The sequence below is a fragment of the Siniperca chuatsi genome, linkage group LG9, assembly GCF_020085105.1.
Source record: "Siniperca chuatsi isolate FFG_IHB_CAS linkage group LG9, ASM2008510v1, whole genome shotgun sequence".
Classification (NCBI taxonomy): Eukaryota; Metazoa; Chordata; class Actinopteri; order Centrarchiformes; family Sinipercidae; genus Siniperca; species Siniperca chuatsi.
In genome coordinates, this window is record NC_058050.1 from 13,641,917 (window position 1) to 13,662,188 (window position 20,272).

The following is a 20,272-nucleotide window of genomic DNA, read 5'->3' on the forward strand; positions in this document are numbered from 1 at the left end:
GTTAGGACAAGTGCACTGCACTACAGTTGAAATAATATTTGTATAATTTGGAGACATTTGCATGATCACTAAGGACTGAGGAGTTATCCTTTGCCTAATTTGTTTATGCACTTTAATTTGTGATTTGTAATGCAACAATATCCCCACATAAATTAACTTTTTAAATGAGATATGGTAGATTTGTGAACTGGTGTTTTTATTTTATATTATTTTAACCTTAATTTAACCAGGAAAGGGTCATTGAGATTAAAGATCTCTTATTCAAAAGTGTCCTGGCCAAGATAGGCAACAATAACAATGGATTATAGACAACACTAAATGTTCCACAAAATCAGAATTAAACAGAAATGATAAAATCATGAATAACATTTCGAAAATAAATCTTATAAAAGATGGCATCATAGAAACAAGCTAAAGGGCATCTTAAAACAACCCAACACCCACTTACCTGAATGAAATATCTGTAAAGTAACAGTACTTCTACTAGGTAGGAAATTGCATGTAGGCTGCTGCTGCAAATTTTTGTAGTCAGTGCCGTGTTATTGGAGGTCGTGCACTTGCAGCAGAGGGTTACAGCTTTTTGTCAAGGGCCCTGGATGATGCTGTTGAGCTACCAGCAGATAGATAGTTGCGCCATCTACTGGTAAATCAGGGAAACAAACATGTGGAGGCACTAGTCTGTATTCACCTTGGTCCATTACTGATTCTGAAAAATGGGTAACACCGGTAGTTCTTTTGTTTATTCCATCTGGAGCAAAAATACGGGCTTCCGTTTTTCAGCGAAAAGATTATAAAGTGGTCCAGTACAATGAATGACTGGCGTAGAGATTTCACCAATAGCAAACGTAGCCGATATCTATAATCCCACCTACATCAGCTCGATGGTCCAATCACAGCGCTCCTTTCGGAGAGGCTGGGCGGGACGGTTACATCCCCGACAAAGGTAACAGGTTGCAGTGGACGCATAATGAACTTGTTGCTGTTATAATTTGCGTAGGAGTTGTTTTTCCACACACTTTTCTGTGTGGACTTTGATGAATGTCTTTGAAAGTATTTGAATTATCATCGACATAAGAGAAGCGAAGTGTCAAAGAGGAGCAGAGGAATAACTTCAAAGAAAGAGGTAACTTTAAATGTTACGCTTGGCTTTTGGACAACAGCCAGACAGCTAACTTAAACCAGACAGACACGACCTGTCAGACAGTTATGCTCTCTGCGGTATGTTTTTGATTCTATGTGGCGCTTATTTCTTCGTTTAAGTTATTTGTGTAATCATTTCTTACAGTATTGTGTCATTGAGCTTATTCTGTTAGCCAGTTTAGCTTGGTAGCTAACGTCAGTTTGATGGGATAGGCAGGCACCAGTGCTCCCAGCTAACGTTACTTCAGGATATCTGTTGAATTTGCCTGTTATTGTTGTGTGAAATGTGAGCGATGTCTGCAAATGTATAAGTACTTTCAGGGTGACTACACGTTTCTGCAAGTAAAATATAAGACTTATAAAGGTTGTTTAATGCTAAAGGAATTCATATTTAAAAGCTGTTTCACTCCAAAACAGGTATGCATAAGCTGTGTCTGTTAAGCTGTTAAGACTCCAGCGCTACATGTAACCACATTTCAAATCCTTTAAGGTCTTGAATCGATGCAACATAATCATAATAAAATAGCCTGACATGTATCCTCTGCAAACTCCCAAGAACATTTTGAAGAGCAAGTCTATAATACAGAGATGCTCTTCAAGATTGAGATTGAGTCAGGTGAAACTGATGGTGCAAGCAAGACAAGTGTAGATTATAGTTTTGAAGAGTGGAAAGGCCTGTATCGTGTCATGAAACACAATAATTATAGCACAAAACTTGCTGAGCCGTTGACCATGCTGACACAGTTTCATTTTAAAACAGAATGAACATGGCAAAAGGTTTAAGCTGGTAGTAGTTCTTAATTCTGGACAGAGTGATAAAGGGAAGTCCAATGTTACAGGTACAAATACTGAAGTCTTTAAATAAAATCCCATAAATCAACAGAGAGAAACAAGTGTCTGGAATGTAGAGCAAGGGAGGGGCGATGTATTTATGTGCTCCTAATATGGTGTCATTTGTGTACTATTTGGTAACACTGAAGTCTCTCTTTGTTATGCCAAGGACGCTCTTTGGATTTGAAAAGAGGAAAAAATAGCTGTTTGTTTGAGTGTGAAAAAGGAGCAGTGGCAAGTTTGGAGAGAGATTGACCGCTCGAGAGAGGAAGAGGGCCTGGTTTTATGTCAAGAATGTAATGGAGAGGGAGAGTACCCTGAGGACTGAGTGGCTGTCTGTCCTTAAAGGACACAGAAGGCGTGAGCTACTGTTTTGTCCAGTGCTGTTTCCTACACCTTCATGTTTCTATTTTCCAGGTTATACCTGTAAAACTTAACGATTCACCTGGAACAAAAAGGGCAAACTACTGTTTACAGCATTTCCATGTTGGCTTTATAGCATGCTGTATACTAGTGCTGAAACAGTTAGCCAATGAATTGATTAGTCAATCAACTAAAAATAATTGACAAAAGTTTTGGTAATCGATTAATTACTTTTGACCTCATCTCACTCAGTCATCCTCAGTAGATGGAAGATGCCAGTTTGGGAAATTGTAATGAACAATTTCCACTATTTTTGTCATTTTATAGACTAAACTATTAATCAGTTAATTGATAATAATAATAGTCAATTATAGTTAAAATAATTAGACATTAGCAATGTTTAAATTGTTAATACATTCTACATAGGCCTACTACAAACATACTATGTATTGAATATTACATACTGTTAGGACATGCATTTCAGTATGTAGGATGAAACATTTGCATATTATATTGAACACAGCACAGGCCTAGGTTAGTTGTCCTCCAAGGGGTTAAACTCTCTTAGAAAAAGTTTTGACTCAAATAACCTTTGGCCTTTGCTGTTCTCTCTAGCTCTATCAGTTTTAGGCCAGAGATGACCTGATGAACCATGCTGACTCACCGAGTCAGCAGAGGCACTTTCATGACTCCACGCATTGCTGTTGTTTCATTTCTCTCCACACCCGCTCTAATCTCCTAATTATATTTTCCATTCCATCTCGGATCTTAACAGGATTGCAGCTCAAATTCAATTTACTGTGCGAGAATTCAATTTGAGGCCAGAGGCAGACTAACTGTAGGGTAACATGACTGGCACCAGATACACTCTTAGCTGGGCAAGCAAGCCTGAAAAAACTGGTCTGTTGTCACATCCTATTAATGATACAAGCGTTGGTTAGAGATCTTTGCTTGAGAGCCTTCAAAAAGAATACTAGGGCTGCAACTAACGATTTTTTAAATGATCGACTCATCTTCCTGTTATTTACTCGATTTATTCTTTTGGTCCATAAAATGTCTGAACAAAACAGAAGAGCTCAATTACCTAAAGCCCCAGGTGATATCTTCAAATCACTTGTTTTGTTCGACCAACAGTCCAAACCCCAAAGATAATCAGTTTACTATCACATAAGATAAAAAAGCAACAAATGCTGAGAATTGGGAAGCTGGAAACAGAGAGTGATTACCATTTAATTACTAACTGATTAATCGACGTTCCAGCTCTAAATGCTACAGTGTTCCCTTCAAATATATAAACCAATAACATTAGGTGTGACTGACATGTTAATTTCATAGCAGAGGCACTGTTGTACAACCAAATGGATTACAGAAGAACTTGATATCCTACTTTAAGTATGGAAAAGGATGTTTATTTTAGAGAGGTGTGGAAAGAAATTAGCTTTGGGGAGAAACTTAAAAGGGAGGACAACAGTGGCAGTGTTGAAACAAACTTGTTAATGTAATGAGATAAACAGTGTAAGGGAGGGAATGAAAGAGCACAGGGATCGTTTTGGCATTCTCAGAATTGCTGCCCTCATTTTCTGCCCCACATCAGCTGGACAATAGGATGGGTTCCCCTCACCCCTGTCTAGGACTGCATTCTTCCTCAGTGACATAAAAAATGAAACTGATGAAGAGATGCAGATGAACAGATATTAAGAGAGAAAAAGTCTTGTCCAATCTGTAAGTTTGACACACTTAGAGTCTACAGATCGGCCTGGTTCAGATCAGCATTTCACATGGAATCAGTGTGTTCCTCATATGGCGTGTCTGTGGCACGATCGTCTGTGCATGACATGTTTGCCTGACCTTGCTGCGAAGACAGTGGGCTGCAGACTTCATGCTCGACTGCACAAATGTGTTGTGACATGGTTCTTCCTCTGTGGTTCCCAAAGGGTGGGAATAAAATCGACCAACTGTGCACTTCTGATGAGCAGGTCTGTCTGCGGACGATGCTTACCCACCACAAGCACACAGATATCCCCAAAGGTCATTCATGTCATGTAGCTTTGCTCACTGCCAGCCTAGACATTCCTTCACCTATTCTCGCTCCAAAGTTGTTTCATTTATTCACTTTCACAGCAGGGACATATCAGATTATCCGTCTTGGCTCACTTTACTGACGGTCTTATTCTGCTTTTCTTCAGAGTGGCCTGGCTTGTTCTGAGCTGCGTCATACCACTTCCAAAATCTCTATGGAAATCTGAAAATGTGTGTTCAATGATGTATGGGAGTTCTCTATTTGATAGTTACTTTTATAGTCAGTCTTTTTGTGTGTATGGGGGGAGGGTTGTGCGCAGGAACAGCTTGACTTGGGAATTTATCACACAGGGCACTGATAAGAGAAGAAAAGCTGAGTGTTTTTTTTTCTCCTTCTCTCTCACTTCACCCTCCCTTTCAGTCTCCCAGCCCACTTTCTGTCTCTCACCTTGGAAAGCTGTGGATAAGAAGTAAAAGGTGCAGAGGTCAGAAGGGGGTGTTGTAATAGGTTTGAATGGAGTTTAATGAATCATACCAGTATAATGACATGGCGATGAGCTCTCACAATGTGACCTAACACAAGGCATGATGACTCAGTCGATGTAATACCAGGAATGTTCGGTTCAGGACTTTATGTTATTGCCAGTGCCGAATAAGGCTGGCCATGACTTATAACTAAACCTTGATATAGGTGTGATCAGAATAGAATTACTCATCAAGAGCTATCAGAGTGTAGAAAAGGGGTGGATTAGGGAGTCAAGAACCATATAGTGGATAAATTACAGGGTAAAAAATTAAAAGTTCCTAACTAGTTGCTATGGTACCTGTCTGTATTCAAGTTTTGTTGTTTTAGTACCTGGCTGGGAAACTTTTGGAAAGGCTTAGTTGGTCCTTACAAGGGTAAAGTTATATGTGGGTGTGTGCATTCAGGTTAATGACTAATGGAGTGCACTGAGGTCCAAGTCCACATAAGCAGTGAAGAGCCAGAAACTGTGGTGTTACTGCCTATAAATCTGTCTGCCTGTATTTGTTCAAAGCAAGTTGCATTTGTCTAGCGAGGCTTTGACATTTCAGGGTTGCGTGCTAATGAGTGTCTAGGTATTCTTTGTTTTATTTCCTAATAAAATATATAATATTTGATATTAAATATCAAAAGCATGTCTCATTAATATTTCAATATTTTATTCAGTAATTTTCTCTTAAAAACAAACAAATGTAACAAGAAACAAATTATGTATTGCAGGGCATTATTCTGCAACAAAAAATACATTTGTCTATTGAAAATATTATAATATTTGAAAGAATAAATTAATATATTATCCTATTTCTAGTAGGTTATTTCTTATGTTACCATTTTAATTCTACTTAATTCACCACCTGATTTTAGATTTAAGATTTAAGCAAACTGCTTTAATCTGCTCACCTTGCTTTTCCCTTCAGTTCTCTTTCCCCCCCACACGCACACACACACGCACACACCTACACCTCTGGTCTCTGCACACACACACACCGGCGTGCCCCGTCCGCCTCTTTCTGTTTCTCTCTCCCCGTATGACGGTGTAGTCCCTCATTCGTCCAGGAGTGTTCTATCTATCCCTCTTTGAACAGAAATGGTGGTCTGAGATTCAATCTGCCCAAAGTCTATCACAGTGTATTAACACCTTGGTCACGCCAATCACATGCTAATCAGGTACTTAACAGTGATGAAGTAGGTGCAGCCAGAAAACAATCAGTCAGTTTCAGGTGAAACTAGCTATTAACAGATACTCAGGTAGACTCCTTCCTGAGGGCAGGGCTTATGTAACACAGAGTAGCTTAAAATTCTAGTTCCCGTCCCATTTTTTCACAATTGAGAATGACTTCCGGATGGGAGCCGAAACGTCTTGATTCTGAAAACAGTGTCCAGATGACTACGACTGAAACTCTCTCCCCGTATGTGTCTGCACTGTTGACTTTCTTGTTCAGCACTATGTTTTATAAAGTCGCCCAAAAAACACAACTCCCGTTTGGGATTTTTTCACCTGCGATTCCGTTTTCACAGCAGCAGGTGAGCCGCATATGGAGGGGGCTTGTTATTAATGACGTCGCCTATCGAATCGATCAGAACCAACGTGGCACTGAATGACATCTGCACCAACAGGTGCACTTACAAACTTTTATAAAACAACGGCATAAATAGGCCTACATAAACAGGAGACTCTCTATATGTATGTTTCTCTGCAGAGCATGTGGGACTGTCAGTAGACTGCAATGGCCGATGCCAGTGGCCGATGTTTATGTTGTGTCGCATCAATTTTGCGTTGGTTATTTGTATTTGTTGTATAGCAGGCTAAAAAGGCTTTTGAAGAAGGTATGAATGTTTGAATTTATGCTCATTCAAAGATAGTGTAATGAAAGGCCGAATGACTTTAAAACAGTTCAGTTATTTTTTATAATGAAGATTTCTTTGTTTCCCTGGCACAAAAGGCGGCTATCGGCCAAATTGTTATTTTAAACATCGGTATCAGCCCAGAAATTCAGAGTCAGTCGGTGCATCCCTAATTAATGCAGCCCTAAGAACCACTTCATTTTGTTCTGTTATGTCAGAGGTTGAAGCACAGCGTTTTCAGGAGTCGCTGCAGCTCAGGTGGTAGAGCAGGTTGTCCATTAATCGTAAAGTTGGTGGTCCACATGTCAAAGTGTTCTTATAGAAAACTAGTCGAAAGCTTTCTTCTTCTGTGTGATCTAACCACATCTTTGCTTCCTTCTTTTTCTCCTTACCCTGCTCTCTGCTGTGTCACCAGCATGAGCACACCATCTTCAGGTCGGAAGACCCCAGTGGACTGTGGTGTCCAGATCCGCTTCATCAATGACCTCTATGACACTGGCGGTGGGCAGCCTGGGTCCCAGCCCAAGACCAAGGCCCCCACCTCCAAGTACGGTGTAGCGGTCAGGGTGCAGGGTATTGCTGGCCAGCCATATGTGGTCCTGAAGGATGGAAAGAAAGGCGACTCGTATGGGGTCCAGCTCAGGACCCAGTACCCCTCTGGTCACAGCAGCCTTCCACGGAGGAGAGAGAAGGCAGAGCCAGGAACACAGGGGGCAGATGGAGGAGGAGGGCAGGGAGGCGCACTACGCCGAGCCCAGTCCCAGGGCTCGCTACTGGACAGGGATGGAGAGGGAGGGGCAGACAGTGTCGATTTTCAGTTGTCTAGGCCACCAGGGGATGGGAAGTCTGGTAGTTATGGAAATCTGGATGGAGGAATTGGAGTAAGAGGGGAGAGAGAGCAGGTTCTGCGTGTCGGTGGTAGAGAGGGCGACATGGAAAGGAATATGTGGGATGGTTCGTACAAAGCAGGGCTTAACGGGTCAATGGGGTCAGTGAGGAGCACTCAGTCCTACCCTGACCCTCCTCAGCAAACAAATGAGGTTCACCCTAATCAGAGACAGACTCCTGTCAACAGTCTAATAAACAGGTTTGATGGTGGTAATACTGGAGGCCAACAGAGAGGACTCCTTCCTGCACAACAAGATCCCAGAGCTACATCTCCTCTCCTCACCCCCAACCCCTACACCTCACCTCCGTCCTCAACTCACAGCAGCTTGGGACGCAGCCAGGCCGCTGTCACCAAATTTCCTGGACACTCCGCTAATCAGTGGACTTCGCCAGGGAGATATGCCGCTGTGGAGATGCCGCAGGCCAGTCTGACTGAGGCACAAGTAAGAATAAGATATTTTATGGCTTGGCATTACAGCTGATTTTCAGTGAGCGCCAAACACCCCATAGCATGCAACATTGCAAGAGTAGTTTTCTGATCTACGTCTCAAGGTGACTCCTGACCTTTTGCTGGACCAGGGTCAGAGTGCAGAGATGAGCGGTGAGGAGGACCAGGTCATGCAGACTATATACAACATCCTGAGACAAGGGTATGGACCTACATGTTATCCTGGCTTGGCACATACAGGTTTTATTTAGTTGTCATAATACAATCATAATAAATTATTACATAAAGTTGTTATATATTTGACCATTTTCACCTTCCCTCAGGACCAACGAGAGTGATGTTGTCATCAAACACAAAGTCAAGGTCATCTTTCAGAAAATTCAGAATCTAAAGGTTTGTCCTTTTTGAAAATATCTAATTCTGTGAGGGGTTGTTCCTGCACTGGTTCATATGTTAGATAAATAAGTAGTATGAGCAAACTGATTACATGTATATCCCCATATACCTTTTTCTTCAGCAGCCCAAAGAAAGACCCCAGGAAAAGTGGATGTTGGAAAAGAGGGAGCTTGAAAGAAAGATGGCTGAACTACAAACTGCCCTGCAGGAGGAAAGAAGGGTAAGCAAAGCAGAAATAAAGATATGAGGGCATGGATATCTTTTATATAGTTTCAATAATTAAGAGTTTATTAACAGTGCTGAATATTTCTCTATAATTTTCTCTAGTGGATAAGACACACTTTTATTTTTAAGTAGAATAAAAAGCACATCATGTAGAGAATGTGTGCTAGAATTTTGGGTTGGTGTAGTCCCTTATTCGTCCAGGAGTGTTCTATCGTAGAAAAGGTTTCAGTCGTAGTCATCTGGACACTGTTTTCAGAATCAAGAAGTTTCGTTTTTATTGAGAATGACTTCCAGATGGGTGCCGAAACGTCTTGATTCTGAAAACAGTGTCCAGATGACTACGACTGAAACCTTTTCTACGATAGAATTTTGGGTTGTTACTGTAGTGTTACTGTTCGGTGCCTGGATGACCCACCAAACCTCTCTAACTTCACTTGGCTGATTGTAACTGGCTGCCAACATTCAGAGAGTAACCTGCCACTTTAAATCTGCTCTAATTACATGGTGCACATCCAATTCCACACATAAACACTCATCCAAGTCTCCTTGAAATGAGAGCACCATCTATCAAGTGAAGGAAATAGCTGTTGGTTGCTTGAGAGTAGGAAACTGTACTCTACTGAGTTTTTATGTCTTTTTAACTAATTTAACCAGGAGGGCTGGGGGTTCCTTGGAGTGTGCTTCAGATTAATCCTCAGATTAATCCTTAAAGCCCTCTGGGCTAGTCAAAGGTGCACGCACACAATAATCTAACTTCAGTAATGACTCATTATATGTTGGTTTAAGGAAGGTGGGCAGGTCTTAATCTCTAATAGCTCCTAAGAACTTAATCCCTTATGCATATTGATCGGTGGGCACATGCAAGACCGCTTTATCATTTCCTAAAAGCCCATTGTTAATGCCACCAGAACTACTTGATCTTATGTTTCACTGCTCTCATTTATTCATCATGTCTGCTCGTGTGTAGGACTCTGTTAGCAATTCTGATCCTGCTCTGAAAGCTGAGCTGGAGTCCTGTCTGGATGAAAATCTGCAGCTCCGGGAGATGCTGGACCGGAAGAAAAAAGAATTGAATGACACACAATCAGAGTGAGGACACAACTTTACACACACACACACACACACAGACAGAGGAAAGCAGGAAGGGGCATGGTACCATTGTCTGTGAGTCTTCAAGCCCACTTTGTTTTCAAGCACATACTCCTCACATTTTCATGAGACAAGCAGTTACTGTAACTTATTCACAAGACAAACAAGTATGCCATGGTCATTTGAATTCAAATCATTCAGTAATGTGTGTGTCTTCTTTTCCTCACAGGCTGACTCAGCTGCGTATGGATAGGGAGAACGCAGAGGCACGGGTCAGAGAAATGGAGGACCATCTGGCTGAGCTTCAGGATGAATTGAGAAGAGAGAATGGCAACAAGACGGTATCACAGAAACATACTCACACAAACACACCCACAGAGATATACAGGGAGAAACTATCTCTCCCCACTATTGGATTTTTTTTTTAAAAATAAGCTGAGACTCAAATCTAGACTAAATTGCTTCTCAAGACAGCATTTTATCCTGTAGCATCATATTTACAGGAAAGTTGAAAAAGCTTTTGCAGTTAAAAGCAAGATTGACTTTAATTCCTGTTAAGAAGAAAAGTTGTATAGGGTTTGTGTAAACAAATGAGCAATACTGTACAAACGGTAGGCTGAGAGATCAAAAGTGTCAAGTTAATGCTGTATACTCCCTGTGTCTGCAGGACCTGATGTCTTATCAAGCACAGCTGATGGAGGTATGCCAGCTGAAACAGAAGCTGGAGGAGACGCTAAGACAGAGAGAGAGGGAGCTAACGGCTCTCAAAGGAGCTCTGAAGGAGGAGGTGGCCACACATGACAAAGAGATCGAGGTGCTCCGAGAGCAGTACAGTGCTGACATGGAGAAGCTCCGCAGCAGCATGGAGCAGGTGTCTCAGGTGTGTACACAAACACAGTAGCCAGCTCATCATCACTTACATTTGACATGAAAATGCTCTTACGTTGGAGACAAAACGGGCAAACCTCAAACAACAGACCCCATGAGCAAAGCTCTGTAACAAAGCTCTGATAAACCTCTACATGTTTTTCTTTGAGGTGACAATATTTGTTTTTTTGGCTTTTATTGAGAGTCAGCTTGTAGAGCATCTGTGTATCACTCAAGAATATTTTGACAGGATACATGCGTTCTGTGGAGATAAAATCTGATTCACAGATTTAGTTTCACAGTGTATATAATTAAAAACATTTATTAAAAAAAAAATTTGGTTTTTTTTGGTTTGTTTTGTTTTTTAAAGTTGCTTCATGTTCCTTGTGGCTGTTGGTATCAGCACATTGCTGGTTATTGGTATTCTGTGTGTAGTACGCAGGTCCAGCTTCTTCAAAACTCAGTAGCAAAATGAAAATAGCACAATACACAGGAGGGCACCACAGCACACAGATAGAGGGGGCTTTTTCACACCAGTTTGACTTCAGGAAAACCCTGACAATAGTTAATTCTTACCTATGAATACCAGTATACTCCTAACATTAACATGGTCAGTGTTGTAAAATGAATTTTACTATTTTAATATAATTCCAAGAAACAACTTTGATCTCTTCAATTAAAACAATGCAGAGGAGTCTATCTATTTACATATTTATTTATGTCTATGAAATGGTAGGGTTATAATCAAATATACTTTTGATTCTTCTGTCTCCTGTTTTAGTCTCACGCAGGGATTGAGGCAGAGCGGTTGCGTGTAAATGCATCAGTTCGCTCCCTACAGCAGCAGTTGGAAGACTGTAGAGACGAGAGTAGCCACTGGATGGAGCAGTTTCACGCCACCAGAGACGAACTTCGAACAACTAAACAAGAGTGAGTCTATTCTAATACATCATATTGTTCACAAAGTGTATTCATTATTATCAACCTGGATTTGGCAGTTCCAATGCTTACTTGGAGGTGGATTTTGTCACCGTCTTTTCATGGTTTCTCTTTGCACCTACTGTACTACTAATGAGTGTCCATCTCTTCTCTTTCATTCTACCTGGTCAATGTTTCTCCCCCTCTCTGTCAGAGAGCCACCCAGCAGCCCTGAAACACAGTGAGAGTCCCTTATTGAACAGCATTTGTATGCAGACCTCTAGATGTGGCTAGCTGTGCTAACAACTGTCTGACTGTAGTTCCAAGGCCATCCACACTTACAGCCCTAATTCATGACTGTCTACTCTGTCTACATGATCCAAGTTTAAATATGTACCATGAACCCTCAAGCATACAGGTCCTAATGGGAATATGGACCATATTTAGTACTGTGGTTGAGCAGAAATGGTGCTGAACAGCAGTCACAGTCTTCATTGTGTCCATACAGTGGAGCACTGTATGTAAGCAGAAACTATGAAGATACAGCGGAGTGGTGTGGATGATCTTAAATATCTGTGTTTAGCAAAAAGCTTGTTCTAGACTTGTTTTCTGTGAATATGTCTTGACTGTTGTGTGGTAACATGGAATGCTGATTTATTTCCTGTTGTTTGAAGATGAAATAATTACTTATTTGTCCATCAAAGTAAATTAAGCTCACTTGTTATGATTCACCTATACAATCCAACTGCTGCTGATCAGATAATCAAGCAGTATTTACAATACTTTTATATGGTACAATTTGTTTAGATCAACTGTATTTGATCTACATGTTTAGACTCCTGCAAGCCCGTCTGGAAAAAGAGGAGTTTGAGGAGGAACTAAAGGAGCTCCAGGAGAAAGTGAGCACCATGAAACAACAGATACCAGACCCTAGCCACACACAGACTCTCAATCAGGTGCAGTAAACACACACTCAGCCCCACATGATGACTAATGCACAGGTGAATGACCTGATCTGTTTAACAGAAATTAAACAATTTAACCATCAAATTGCTCATATTTGTGTTCAGGAACTTCAGCGATGCAATGCTGAACTACAGAAGGCCAAGTCTGAAGTAGAGAAGCAGAGGACGGAGTTTGACAAGAAAGTCATGGAGGTCATCTCCATAAAAAAAGCTCACCAGAACCAGGAGGCAGAACTTAAGTATGAGACTGACAGGCTAAAGGACCAATTACAGAGAGTCAGAGAGGATTTTGCCAAAGCGCAGGAGAAAAACAAACGGGTTAGTCAACTCTTACAGTGAGGGGCTAAGGCACCCTGAAGGGTTTATTTAATTAATAAGGTTATAATAATGTAAATTAAAGAAATTACCTGTTTGAAGTGTGGAAATGTGTATGTGGTAGTTTTGATGTTGATTAGGATGATGAGATTTGAATTTAAATGACTTGTTAGTTAGAAATTCGGATTTTTAATTTCCATCATTAGTATCATTCCCTTGTCTTCCTGCCTATAGCTCCCAGACCCAGCCATCATCTCAGAGCTGGAGCAGAAGCTTGATGAGACACGTAGTGAAGCTAGCCAGCTCAAAGAGACACTCTCATTAGCTGAGGAGGAACTGGAGGCCAGTAAAGCTCGTCTCAATAGAGCTCAGATGGACGTTAAATCGTTGCAAGATGCCAAGCAGGAGCAGGAGGAGGCCAACACACGTCTCAAAGAGAAATTCTCACGGTTAGAGGTAGGTCACATCGTCTCACACACCACAGTGTGGCATAGACCATCAGTGTGTTAGACACCCTGAAAGCAGTAGATATATTTAAGCATAACTGAACATCCTCTGTGGTTTCCTCAGTCTCAGCTGCAAATCAATGCCACAGAGAGCTCAGAGGCAGAGCTCGCCCTCCACACTGAGGTGAGAGGGCTGAGATCTGAGCTAGATGAGATCAAGAGAAAGGCTTCCAGACTGAGCCAGGAGCACCGTGAACTTAGCCTGCGTCTGGAGGATACGGAGAAAGACAAGGAGACACTCAAACAGACCATCAACCAGCTGGAAGAGACCAAACGACAGCAGGAGAGAGCTCTGGAAAAACTCAACAAAGAGGTAAGAAGGAGAGATCCTCTTTATACCTTTGCAAACAAATGAAAGCTTCTGCAGCTTGGAACATCCTACTGCTCAGTAGAGGATACACAGCACAAAAAAAAATCATCCTCTTTGTTTTTTCCCCTCTCCCTCCCGGTCCCCCCTGTCAGTATGAGTCTCTGACCGTGTCCTCAAGAGAGGAGGTGCAGGCTCTCAGGGTTCAGCAGGAGGAGCAGAGAGAGAGAGCACGCAAGGAAATGCAGGAGGCGCAACGTCACGGAAACGAAGCTCAGAGTGAACTGGAAAGAAGTCATATAAATCTAAGGAGACTGGAGGAAGAAGTGTGTGTTTTGAGTGTCTGTGTGCATGCTTACTTGCTTGTTTGGCCTGGTTGTTGTTTTTATTATGAAAATGATGTCTGGTATAAATGTGTTCAGTAGTTTTGACACATAATATTCATGGTACAATCTTGACTGATTGTGTGATATAACATGCAAAACCACACACATTTTTTTGTCATGACGGAAATTCAGTCTGGCATTGCTGTTTCTAATATTATGATATATCTAACTAGATGTCGCGACAGAAAAAGGAGCTTCTGCTTGTATGTGAGGAGAGAGACAACCACCAGCTGGATAAAGAGCTTCTCACCAACAGAATGTGCCACCTTGAGGGAGAGATAGTTGCCAGCAAAAACAGCCACAATGAGAAAACCCGGGAGATTCGCATCCTGGAGGTAAGATATGTGCATCTGCTCACCTCATGGTTTGGGAGAATAAACCATGACTACAGGGTGCACTGCTGTTAATAGTTCTGCTCTGCATTCATTGTTAGAATAACAGTCTGTACATATTTCTGGACACGTTTCATTTGTAAATCAAACAAATATGGTTAATAGATTAGCATGTAGACTCGTTTAATGTGCATACACTTATTAGGTAGCACAACAGATCAAGAGTATTTACATGCTTACATGTCCAAACTCAGCACCATCAAATCTCTCACTCCGGCTAATCCAGTACACACAATCTCCTTTCTGAGCATCTAATAAAGTTGATCTCATCTTGTCTCTGTCAGGACAAGCTGAAGCGTATGGAGTTGGAGCTGGAGGAGGAGAAAAACAGCGTGGAGATGCTAACAGACCGAGTGGCCAGGAGCAGAGACCAGATCGATCAGCTCCGCTCTGAGCTCATGCAGGAGAGATCTTCTAAACAGGACCTGGAGCTGGACAAGAACGCCATGGAGAGACATGTACACACACACACACACACACACTAACCACATCTGTGTTTGCTGACATTTGTGATCCTAAGTAACTGAAGTCTCCAATCTGCCAAAATACACTTTTCACTCTCTGTACTCCTGCATCTTCACTGAAACTCAGAATGCAGCATTTAGGTGAAAGTCCAAAACATACCCACCCTGACCTGCTGTCCGTGTCTGTCCCTGCAGCTGAAGGAGCTGAGGAGTCGTGTGGCTGACATGGAGGGCCAGTCTCGCTCCTCAGCAGGAGTCTCCCAGCTGGAGAACAAGATCCAGGAGCTGGAAGAACGCCTACGGAGTGAGGAAAGGTACAGTGCAACAGATAGAAAACATGCTGCAGGCCAGTAGATCTTTATTCTGGATCGCATTTTTCACCCTTGTTTGTTTGTTTGTTTGAAAACTGAATATCTCAAATGTACCTGTTAATTTTAACTGTGAAAGAAAGATAACTCCTTATCCTATCCTTGGTGTTGTTTGTCTCTTTAATTTATTTAGGGTTCCTCCCTATCAAACCAGACAGGGTTTACTTAGAAAGCGTGCTTTTTTCCCCCACTAACACTCTGCTTCACATTAATTTGGTATGTATATATAAATCTGAGAGTCCAGAAAAGCCATACGTTAACACCTGACTACAGAGCATCTTCATGAGAGCAGTGAGGTGGCAAATGTCTTGCTTAAGGGCATTTTGGCAGTAGCAGAAATGGGGAGAGTATTACTCATTAATATGCCTGTCTTATACTCTGTTCTTCTCTTGTATACGTAAAGGGAGAAGACCTCTGTGTTGGCGTCTCAACGACGTCTGGAGAGGAAACTGAAAGAACTCAACATAACGCTGGATGAGGAAAGACAAACGCACATTGAACAGAGAGACCAGGTATACACATTCACCTCCTACTGTATGTCAACATCTATAGACATATATCAACATCAAACACATATTTAGTCAAACTAGATTTTAACTTTATCCTGTGTTGCAGCTTGCTCTGAGAGTGAAAGCTCTAAAGAGGCAGGTGGATGAAGGAGAGACAGAGCTGGAAAGGATAGATGGAATGAGGAGAAAGGCTCAGAGAGACATGGAGGAACAGATGGAGCTCAAAGAGGCCTTGCAGACCAGAGTCACAGCACTGGAAACTGATCTCAAGTAAGCATTTCCTTTTCTACTATTTGGTTTCTCATCTAATTTGTTACTCACCGTGTCAGCTTTTGGTAACAATTATGCAAGACACTTCCTGGCAGCGAAGCTATCACAGCAATGTGTGTGAGTGAGTAAGAGAGACGCACCTTCTCCTCCTTCTCCACAGAATGAAGAAAACTGTATGTTAATGACACTATTACCAGTGAACCCAGATTCCTTGGTTGTTACACACACTTATAGACACCTGGTAGAGATTCACACAGCCTCCCTGAGGTGCAGTATTTCACAATGTGATGTGCGTAAAACAAATCAGCAATCACCCACGTGTGAAAAGGTATTTCATTAAACTAAAACAGCACATTACTCATGTACCACAGGGGAAATTAAATTCCAGACATGGTCCCACTAGTAACAAGGAAATGTATATTGTTCCCTTATATTGCCAGCAGAGGGAGCACTATGATCACTGGCAACATTTATGAATAAAGCAACTGATAAATAGTGAAGTGTGTTTGATTATGTGTCACAGGAGAAAAACCCAGGCAGCAATGCGCCCACTTTTGGATTCATCAGCCCTCAGCTCAGATGACGACGACAGCCTGTATGATCCCTCCACCATCACCTCCATCCTCACTGAGAGCAACCTCCAGACCAGCTCCTGTTAAAACAGCACTTCAGGGACAGGGTGAGGGTGGGAAAACGTAGCACTGTTTAGGAATGAATGGAGGGAAGTGTAGGTTAGCTGCTTTGTAGACTGGGAGTAAAGCCAAAAGGCAGAATGGTATACACTACAGACAATGAGGGAAGGGCACAAGGACCTGGGAGGTAAATGACATATTGTAGAGGTTAGTAGGGGAATGATTTTCCATGCCAGAGTGAATGGAAGGAAACAAAACATCCTCTGCGTTTTAGGGAATTTCCTTCAGTCTACAATGTACACAGATGTACTCCATAGTACAGTTGGAAGGACTACATTGCATTCATGCAATACATTAGCAAGCACACTACACAAGGTACTCCAACATATAAAAACTCACCACCGGTGAGTCGGTAAGTGGATTGCATGGAGAGAAATTAAGCTAGAAGCACAGAAAAACATAAATAGAAAATACCCCTTGCATTTTTTTGGTTCAAATTCAGTATGTCAAACCATTTCAGGATTGAAATTCTGGTCAAGCACTTATGGTACCAGGTCTTGCTTTGACTGAATAATCAAAAATACTTTTCTGTAGCACAGCTGTCAAGTGACTGAACTCACGAATTCTGTACCTCAACATGCACAAATACTAAGGTAGAACTATTGAAGAACGGACCAAACACTGACACTGAGTGCATTCATGATTGCCACAAGTCATTGAAAGAGAAACTATAAGCAATATAACACTATAATTCTTATGCTTGTTTTCTGAAAGTTAATTTGCCTAACCAAATCTAATGGTTTAAGTTCTGCAAATGATTCTTATTGAATGAAATCTGGAGTTTGTTTATGTAAAACTAAGTATATTTTCTCATATATTTTCAAGTATGGAATATAAATTTCTGTGCTCAAGGCTAGTTTGGGACAGGAGTTTATTCCACCGTCCAGTCTTTAATGTCTCACAGTACACAGTCCAGGAATCCTGAATTATAAAATATGGCCAAGTATGACACTAATAGCATCTGAAATTGATTTTCTTGGACAGGGACACAATATTGAATACTATAAATATGATAATAACTTGTTGTTGGTATAAAGGTTTAGTTTTGTTGTTGCTTGACCTGGTAAGTCTTTATTCACTGTATCTGAAGCAGTTTCCAGCTGCTTTGAGTACAGAAAGGTCTCTGCTCACAAAATGACCTTTGTCAGAATATCACATGATGTAGAAAAGTGGAAAACCACTATATAAAGCAAAATAATGGCCAAAATATCTTCCTGTCTGATAAAACTGTGCACATTTATTTGTACAAGCTGCACTATTTCTATGCATTCCCTTATAGCAAGTCACTGAAATATATTCTCACAATTTTATTACGATGCCTTAAAATTGTTAAAAAGAATTTTGTAACTGACTTGTAATTCTTATCTGAATGATGTTTGTAAAGTGTTTGTATTTAACATTTGTAGATTTTTGAGTTGATTTTTGTATACAGTTTGAACAATCAGTTGGAGCTATATTTGTATTACATTTTGCTGCAATGTTATATTTCTCCCTATCTTTTCAGTGAAACTGGAAAATGGTACTTAAATGGTGATTTGTAAATGATTTGTTAGATTTTAAAGATCCCCCTATATACTGTAATTGTTGACTGTAAAAAATTTCACACTGACTGTACTTCACAAAATAGATCTTTTTTTCTATTACATATAAATATAGCAACAATAAAACTATTACGTTAAATTGATCTATGTTTTTTGTCCTTGTAATAATTACAGAATGTTAATCAACTACTTTTAATGCATAGTTTTGGTTTTGCACATTTCAGGATAAATAATTTCCTCATTATTTTTGTACATTTGCCTTTAACAGAATGAGTCAGATATAACTGGGTTTCTACCTAGTCTAAGATTACAGTGAACATTACTTCCCTATGCCAGTAAAATTCTTCGAAAGTTAAGGTGGCTTCACTGGAAAAGGTCACTAGTGGAGAAAGTCAACAAATGTTTAACCCAGATAAAGGTCGATGTGCAGTATACACATCAATTCTGCTTTGGTAAAATGTATTTAAGAATTCACTATACTATATCATTTATTTGTAGCCATGGGGAAAGACATACACACTAGCCCCTAGCAGCTCTTCTCTACATTAAAGAGTAAAATGTGGAACATGTGACTTTTATGAACAATATTTGTGATAGACAACAAAAACTACAAACTAACTTTTAGCAATTATGATAAGGATCTAAGCAGAAACACCTACGTTTGATATATCCTGCATATGCTACCATTCCCATTGTTTGAAGGAGCATGACTATTTCAAAGGAACAAGACAATAGATATGGATCATGTTTTTGTTTTGGCTGCAGGGCGGTGATTCGCTGGAATTTGAGGTTTGTTATCTAAGCCTGAGCTACACAGTGTGTTGCTGGATGAGTTATTCAGTACCACCTACAGAAGCTCGCTGAGCGCATAATGACTATGCCGTCAAAATAGATGACAAGGACTGTGTGTCCAGTACCCAGCCTGTCTTTTTCATATCTCAAACACTGGTTTTGAACAGAAATTGCTGTGGCCCAGCAGACATTTCAACATGTCATAGCAGGAAAAGCACAGGTGTAACTCCTAACATTAATTGCAGCTTCCTTCCATGTGGGTTAAACCCTTAACCCCCCCCCAAGACACAACACTGTTTGTGACCTATTAGCTGTTCCAGCATGCGTTGACATGCCGTTCACTGAACCTAAAGCGTTGGCCATGATTTGGTGCCATTGGTGTTGTTCTGCCTTCTTATCTCTTGTTGCAGAATTGTTTCTGTTGATCATAACTGTGATAAGCATGGTGTAGGGCAGAAATCAAGATTTCATGTGTTGATACAAGAGGACTGCATTCCCTTGTGTGGACACATTCATTCACACGTTCATGTAATTACTGTATTCACACCAACGTGGATAAAAATAGTTCAGGCCTCTACTTTACCTGCTAGATTTCAGCTTTCCCTATAACACAGCTGTCAACTAACTAAACTCAAAAATCTGTACACCACCATGCACAAAACCTAACTACTGAAAAACCCAGGCTGTAGGCCTAATGCTGTTTTTCTGAAAGTTAGTTTGCTTACCAAATGCAATGGCTTACAGAATGAAATCTGGATTTTGATTCTGACTGTGATAAGCATTGTGCAGGGCAGAAATCAACAGACATTCACAGATTCACGCAATTATTATGTTAACACACACCTGGATGAATAATTTGGGCCTCCACTTCTTCATACAATCATAAACGCAGAAATATATTAGCCTCCTTCTTCACTGACCTTAGAGAGGGTGGAAAATACTAAACAGCCCACCTGCCACACCCTTGATAGATTTAAGACAAATTAATAATGTCTGTTTCCCGAGTTTATATTGTGTAATCAGGTGGTGGTGTCATGAGCTGCAGGCTGCTACAAGAGGCCTGTCTCTTTGTTACAGTGGTAATGGATGGTTCGTTGCTGGCAGGAGCACCACAGGGTGAGGCACGTCTAAAAACTTCTAGAGAACTACAAGATGTTTATAAAATGAAATCTAACATCAGAAGATAATCCCACTGGTAACACCGGTGACTGTT

General features: G+C 40.9%; 1 protein-coding gene across 5 annotated transcripts; it reads left to right on the top strand.

Annotated features, from left to right (window-relative positions):
• The first annotated feature begins 854 nt into the window (after positions 1–854).
• On the top strand, positions 855–18,410 carry LOC122882192 (cingulin). Of its 5 annotated transcripts, none has more exons than XM_044209316.1 (21): positions 855–943; positions 7,137–8,052; positions 8,162–8,259; positions 8,381–8,450; positions 8,575–8,673; positions 9,646–9,767; positions 9,997–10,108; positions 10,435–10,647; positions 11,416–11,564; positions 11,767–11,793; positions 12,388–12,508; positions 12,623–12,835; positions 13,067–13,288; positions 13,403–13,651; positions 13,801–13,971; positions 14,205–14,366; positions 14,708–14,881; positions 15,083–15,201; positions 15,659–15,767; positions 15,871–16,034; positions 16,558–18,410. In XM_044209316.1, exons 1-21 carry the CDS (start codon positions 882–884, stop codon positions 16,691–16,693), a joined length of 3,708 nt encoding a protein of 1,235 aa, XP_044065251.1. In that variant the 5' UTR covers positions 855–881; the 3' UTR covers positions 16,694–18,410. The 5 variants fall into 5 exon arrangements, with proteins under 5 accessions (XP_044065251.1, XP_044065252.1, XP_044065254.1 ...); XM_044209317.1 differs by having other exon boundaries at positions 8,578–8,673; XM_044209319.1 differs by having other exon boundaries at positions 8,189–8,259.
• Positions 18,411–20,272: the final 1,862 nt, after the last annotated feature.

What these genes read in the sequence shown, in the direction of transcription:
- LOC122882192 (XM_044209316.1), top strand. Translation starts at nt 882, where the DNA reads ATGGTCCAATCACAGCGCTCCTTTCGGAGAGGCTGGGCGGGACGGTTA. An exon ending in CGCAGGAGAAAAACAAACGG is followed by an intron (nt 12,836 to 13,066) that starts GTTAGTCAACTC and finishes TCCTGCCTATAG; the next exon opens with CTCCCAGACCCAGCCATCAT. An exon ending in CGCCTACGGAGTGAGGAAAG is followed by an intron (nt 15,202 to 15,658) that starts GTACAGTGCAAC and finishes GTATACGTAAAG; the next exon opens with GGAGAAGACCTCTGTGTTGG.